The sequence below is a fragment of the Primulina tabacum genome, chromosome 8 (assembly GCF_025594145.1).
Source record: "Primulina tabacum isolate GXHZ01 chromosome 8, ASM2559414v2, whole genome shotgun sequence".
In the NCBI taxonomy this organism is placed as follows: domain Eukaryota; kingdom Viridiplantae; phylum Streptophyta; class Magnoliopsida; order Lamiales; family Gesneriaceae; genus Primulina; species Primulina tabacum.
In genome coordinates this window covers 2,087,670-2,094,269 of record NC_134557.1, presented here as the reverse complement: position 1 = coordinate 2,094,269, position 6,600 = coordinate 2,087,670, and the positions used below count along the sequence as shown (strand labels likewise).

The following is a 6,600-nucleotide window of genomic DNA, read 5'->3' as shown; positions in this document are numbered from 1 at the left end:
GATGAAGAGAGCAACCATGAAATGGACGAGGACTTGATACTTATCGAATACAAAGATTATTAAGGAATATGATCACACGTAATTTTTTTTTATTAGATTTATTAGCCGAATCTATCATAACGCGAACTCATTTAGATACCACTCAATGTAGATGATAAAACATTGACTGATTATCCATAATTGATTTATTCAATGATTAAATCGCATCAAGTTTTACAGAAGTAATGTAATTAACCATTATCTCATCCGAGTACAATGATTTATCATCTTTACAGTATGAATCATTCATCATCTCATGCATGAGCCAAGCGACAGTCTTAGTGTACGTCGAAGGGATACATTTTTTTATTTAAAGGAAATACATTAAGAAATTTTATGTACAGCTTATGATATATCCCACATACTCAACTAAACATGGTCGTTGATCTTAGGCTTGGGGAAAAACCCTAATCGTATGATTAGAAATCTCACTTTTTATCATCTAGCTCAAGTCAAAATCTTGTATAAAACATTATATTTTAAGATATATGACATCGGTTATGGAGTATATAAGCCATCGCCCACAGGATTAGCAAAACAAGAAGTCTCAGCCCGAGCTGTAGGGTTATTTTACTCTATATAGGTTTGGTAAAAGTAATAATCACAAGGGTGAGCAGATAACGAAATGGAGAAAATCTGTTTTTACAAGAAAGAAACAACTGTCCTGAAATGTGTTGCAATAATATTGATACACGCCCACACAACCAACCCATGTATTATCAAATGTCATTGTATTGCGTGCCGACCTTTCATATTTGTTGATAGAATACTTAATTCAAATGTTTTTATGATTGACTACTTTGATAGTAAAATTAAAACTACACGAATCTGACAAATAGTTTATCACGATTAGTGTTTTGTGGCCGAGAAACTCGTTCATTATTCTTTGGATGTGTAATGGGTAAACGTCAGATATATGTAACAGCAAACAAACCACACAATAGATAATATGCACAACACTGAAGATATGTTCAAGCAAGAAAAACTTTTATCGGATTCGAGATGTGAATAAATTTTTTTTGGGCAGAGTATATTATTGCCACAGTAATTCATAAGTCATTTTTATGTGTTAGGATCAAGAAGTTATATATTTTTAAATATATTTAATTGTGTAAGTCTTACATTTTTATAGTGTATGATGTTGATATAAATCGTGAGATCCGTTGAGATATCAGATTTTAATGGGTAAATGACCTTCCGGGAGATCAGATCTCGTCTTGGAAACTCGGGTGGAATCTTCGGATCTTGAAACACAAACATGAATGTTAAGAAGGGGGCTGAAAGATTGTTCAGCGTAGCCCCTCCGAAGCTCAAGTCAGATAATATGAAAATAGAGAGAGTACTTTATGTGTTTTGAATGAGTGAATATATGAATGAATAAACAATCACCGGAACTTGATATTTATAGAGAAGAATCCCTATGTGAGTAGAATCTTTTGATAACTAAAACTCTAATATTTGTAGAATTTTAAATCTGCTGCAATTTTTCCCATCTGGACTCTCACCAACCGTGCCCAACAACCATGCCAACTTATAAGCCCACCAATTAGGTGATACTCGCCTATTAGATATACAATTTTAATATATTTTATCATACCTAATAAGTAAATGTAACTTCATTTATGATCACAATTAAAAATGTATTTGTTTCTTAGTTCATATTTAAAAATCAACAAACAAAAGTGACATATTTATATGTAAAATAAAAAAAAAATAAATCAACAATATAAGATAAAATAGAAATATTAAATATTAATTAGAAAAAAATCAACTCACTTTAGTAACTAATTTTAGTAATAACAAAATAAAATCATTGGTAGATATCATAGCAAAACTATATATATATATATATATATATATATACATATTATTAGAATATGACCCAAGAAATTTATTATTAAAGATTGTTTAAGATCTTCAGACACATGGAAAAATATTATCAAACGAGGAGGTCCTTCACAGAGTACACACACACAAGCTGTTACAAACGTACAAGATATAATCAAGGACACAAAAATACAAGCTACGAATATATTTATGTTCATTTGGAGTTTTCAATAGTATTGAACAACACAGCTTTTTAAATTTATGAGAGCTTCTCATCCAACTTTTGCCTGTACAGGGCCAAACCCTGTGAATCCAAAGACAGACAGACTCAAAAAACTTAGTTAATTCAACCAAATGCGGAAAGCAGAAATCAAATGAATGAATAGAAGACTCGGAGAAAAGGAGAAGGGACCATAAATAATTTAGCGCGAGACTATCATGCATGATTTCAAATGATTCGGGAATGATGTAGATTTTAAGCTCAAACTCATCACTACAATGGAGATGATATCTTAGTGAACTCCAACTAATTTGACGATGAAGTATCAAGTACATAGCTATTCCTCATTACACTAGTTCATTAGCACGAGATTTATGAAATCGGACAGTTGTGATTTTACAGGACTAACAAATTTAGCGCATCAATGTTCAATCAAATTATGATTTGATCAGAAAGTTGTTTTGTGTGCCAAGTACAGAATTCCCGGACAAGAATTCGAGTCAGATACACATCTCTAAAAAGTAGTTATGGTACGCATTTATAAAACAATATTTCTTCTTTTCACCAAAAGAGTCGTATACCTTTGTGTAAGCATAAACACTTGCTTCAGTTGGTGCCACTGGACTACCCCGACGAATAAATCTCCCTTCTTTAAAAATGTAAAGCATTGGTATCCCAGTCGATAGTTCCAAGCTAATAACCTGATGAAGAGAAAGATGTGACCTTTTTTCATTACAAAGAAACAAACAAAACGTGATGGTCTAAATAATTCAGCCGAAAAATTGCACCTCTTGAGAAGTCAGTTTGTCTAGATACATAATAATAGATCTAAGCGAATTCCCATGAGCGGCAATCATGACATTTTTCCCCAGAAGAAGCTGTGGTTCAATCTGTTTAACAAGATATTCATTATCGTACTTCCATAAATCAGCATAAAATAACATGAGAGACATGATTCATATCAATCTTACATTTTCTCTAAAGTAGGCAACGGCTCTCTCAGCACACATTTCCAAACTTTCACCATTAGGAGGAGGCACATCATAGCTACGTCTCCACTCATGAACTTGCTCTTTTCCATATCTGTCTGCTGTTTCCTGCTTGTTAAGACCCTGTAATTCTCCGTACCTGTATAGGTCGATCACCAAGGTAACAAACAGATAGCAAAAAGGGGCGAATAATATTTCTAAAATAGCATGTTACAGAAGTCAAAACACCTACATTCTTTCATTTAGCTGCCAAGCCATTACAACTGGAATACACTGCTTGTTTGTTTCTTCACTAAAGATTTGACTCCAAGCTCTCGCTTGCTCGCTCTCATCATGCAAAATAATTGGAACCTATATGGAGATTAATGTGTTTTGACAAGTCAACGTCTTGCAAAAGTACTAATTTCCTCAATATTTGAACATGAATAACAGTCAAGACAAAGGTATTTAAATGGCTATGTTATTCTTTTCGAGGTTTAAAAAGGTAATCGACAGCAATGCAGATTCAAAACAGTGAGACCCATCAGAAAAAGAGCATTAAATTGTCGCTCCCAGTAAAATATTTGATAATTTACCTTCTTACGTCTGTGTTCAGTCATGGCAAGCATGGCAGTCATCTGCGCTCGAATAAGAGAAGAAGTGTAGATCACGTCGACTGGTATATTGCTGATTCTTTTACCAGCTTCGATAGCCTCGTCCACACCTTTCTTGGTTAGTGGCACATCAACACAACCCGTGAATAGATTCTTTTCATTCCACATAGACTCTCCATGCCGAATCAGGATCAATGCAGCTTCGTCTGGAAACATAATTGAAATTTACACCCTTTAAGATTCTACTTGAAGAAAATCTTATCAAGTATTGTTAGCTATCTCATCTTCAGCAAGATTCACATTACTCGATTTTTTTTTGGAGTCACTTGGCGTGCCATTCGACGGGGATAAAACAGGGTCAAACACTGTAGTCTGAGAGCCCGTGGCTTGTATCACACAAAAACTTTGCTTTTTAGAGCGATAAGTTCCTGTTCTCAACATTGCGACATCTAGCCTGAAACCTTTTGAGATCAACTTCAAAGAAGCATTTCCATTCTCTTGATTGCCGCAGGTATTATTGAAGTAACCAAAAGATGGTATAGTACCCATTGTTGGGTGAAATGACGTCACGGCCATTTTAAATCTGAACCAAGGTAATCAAATAAGTTTAAGTACAAGTGTATTGACTATTTGCATGATAAAAAGTTCACAAAAACTCATTTGATACAGTCTCACGCGTCAATTTTGATAAACAAATATGCTATATGGTCACCATGAAAAGTATTAATTTTTATTGCAAATATGTGCACAGTTGACACGAATCATAAATAAATATTCGTGAAACCGTTTCATAAGACACCTACTCAATAAAGTTTTTTTTTTTTTTCACCTAGTGATCAGTAAAGCATTCAAACATCTATTCTGGCACATCGCATAGGTTTTGTTAAAAGGAAGAAATATATCAACATAGGTTCAGGTTCAATGTTAAGGTCTAAATAATTCATTAATCTCACTAATTACTCTGGCCATTTACATGAGTGCATCTAAAGTGGAGAGAACCAGAGAAAGAAACCCTTTCATTCTCTATCAAGAAGAGGTGCAAAGCTACGAATATTTCCTAACGAATGCAAACTGCTTAGCTCGACAGCGATGATTTGAACAAGTCAAGAAAGCTATATACTCGGGAGATACAAAAAAAGATCTAACAGATAAATAAAGATCTTACAATAGATTAACGTTTACACCTTCCAGTAAAAAGAAGCCCAAATCTAAACATCCATAACCGATGTTTAATTAACAAATATGAAATACGAATCGACAAAATTAACGGTATACGATAAACAGCAAAAAATTAAAAGCAAAAAAAGAAAAGAAGAGCCCAGAAAATAAAATCAAAAGAAAAATGCAACTTACACTAATAAATTTCCAATAAAAATATTACAGAGTGCAAAAATGTTAAGAAACGTACGTAGCAATGCAAATACTATCATAGAGAAATAAAGATAGATCTTACAGCTATATATGCAAATGCTATGGCAAAATGAAAGGAAGAATCTCAAGATGGTTGCGACTAAACCGAGGCAGAGCTTATTCCGAGGATTCTTGACGGAGAAAAAAATGGCTTTGGCATCAACTTTATTGCATCGGCGCTTTTATGCATCGCATGGTTTCCATTCAACAATTGTTTTGAGCTGAAAAAACTAAATAATCGACTGATAAATCCATGGAAATCGAGATGCGAATTGGGCAGTTGTATAATCCTGGACGCAATCGAGTTGTTAGGAGAAAAATAACATGAGAAAGGGATATTTCATTTCAAAGAAATCAAGAGCGGCGTCTCTTTCATTCCCTATGAGGTTGGCGATTTGGTGTCGCTAACAGTCGGGCAAAGCTTGGCGGCTCTCGCTCTTTCTTGTTTTTGTTCTTGTTTTGGCTTCGCTTGGGTAGGTAGCTAGACTTTTGTACATTATTTTATGTTAAAAAAATTGTTTGATTTAAGGTCCAAAACAGGGTGTAAACAAATGATCATTTCAAAAAATATTTGTCTCGTTTTTTAAATATCAAATTTGAGCTAAATTTGAACATATTCGAACTTTTTCCCATCAAAAGTCGATCTCAAATTATTTTGTTCGATAGTTTACGAACAACAAAAGATCATTAATATTTATTAATATAATATAATTATATATGAAATAAATATATTGTGTGTTTTTGTTTTAGAATAGTTCGCAGACATGTTCGAATATTTCGCATCTAATTCGAACTCAAGCTTTTATTCGAACATATACGAACAAAAAATTAGAACTTTTGAATCGAACTCGAGTTCAAATATATATATTTATATCAAAATTAAAACTTTAAAATTTTCTTCAAAATCGACCCAATTCATTATTTTACACCCATAATCCAAGAAAATGGAAGAAATTAAAACACAAATTTTTAATTAAAAGCAATTAGTCTAACTCTTTTTTTTTTTTTTTTTTTTTTGAGAAATTTCATACTATCATTAGTTGATAATTTAAGAGTACATATAAATGTGAACATTTTTCCTCGATTCCCTAAAAAATATATAACTCTCTATTCATGTGAACTCCGCATAAGCGTAACATTTCAGAAGCATTTAGAATTTGACAAAATGTGACGGCAGAAAATATATAAATATCAATCGCCAAAACTGACTAATTCTTTACGTTTTCTGATTTACTCTATTTCTTTTTTTGCAATATTGTATTAGAGAGAACCAATGGTAAATTTACATAATTTTTATAGAAAGAAAACACTTGATTAACTACCACGTGACCTCGGTTTAAAATAATCGTACAAAATTAACGTACACTAAACACATCCAAACAGAGAAATGTAAAACGTTTCCATTAATAATGTATATTAAATAAAGGCATCCCAATTTTTGGTTGTAATACTTTTATATCATGGATAGTGCAATCGAAACGTGACGATTGAGCTTTTATACATTTTAAAATATTTGAATTGC

At 32.7% G+C, this 6,600-nt stretch overlaps 1 protein-coding gene across 2 annotated transcripts; it reads right to left on the bottom strand.

Moving 5' to 3' along the window:
- Positions 1–1,946: 1,946 nt before the first annotated feature.
- Positions 1,947–5,536, bottom strand: LOC142552829 (2,3-bisphosphoglycerate-dependent phosphoglycerate mutase 1-like). 2 transcript variants are annotated; one of them, XM_075662677.1, is made up of 8 exons: positions 5,122–5,536; positions 3,974–4,251; positions 3,651–3,874; positions 3,308–3,426; positions 3,058–3,214; positions 2,875–2,976; positions 2,668–2,787; positions 1,947–2,170 (listed from the first exon to the last, which is right to left on the bottom strand). In XM_075662677.1, exons 2-8 carry the CDS (start codon positions 4,242–4,244, stop codon positions 2,126–2,128), a joined length of 1,038 nt encoding a protein of 345 aa, XP_075518792.1. In that variant the 5' UTR covers positions 4,245–4,251; positions 5,122–5,536; the 3' UTR covers positions 1,947–2,125. The 2 variants fall into 2 exon arrangements, with proteins under 2 accessions (XP_075518792.1, XP_075518793.1); XM_075662678.1 differs by lacking the exon at positions 5,122–5,536 and adding an exon at positions 4,834–4,852.
- Between the last annotated feature and the right edge of the window lie 1,064 nt (positions 5,537–6,600).

Coding starts and splice junctions, on each gene's coding strand:
- LOC142552829 (XM_075662677.1), bottom strand. CDS start 4,244: ATGGCCGTGACGTCATTTCACCCAACAATGGGTACTATACCATCTTTT. Junction 2,977..3,057: donor TTGCCTACTTTAGAGAAAAT/GTAAGATTGATA, acceptor CTTGTTAAACAG/ATTGAACCACAGCTTCTTCT. Junction 2,788..2,874: donor ACAAACTGACTTCTCAAGAG/GTGCAATTTTTC, acceptor TCTCTTCATCAG/GTTATTAGCTTGGAACTATC.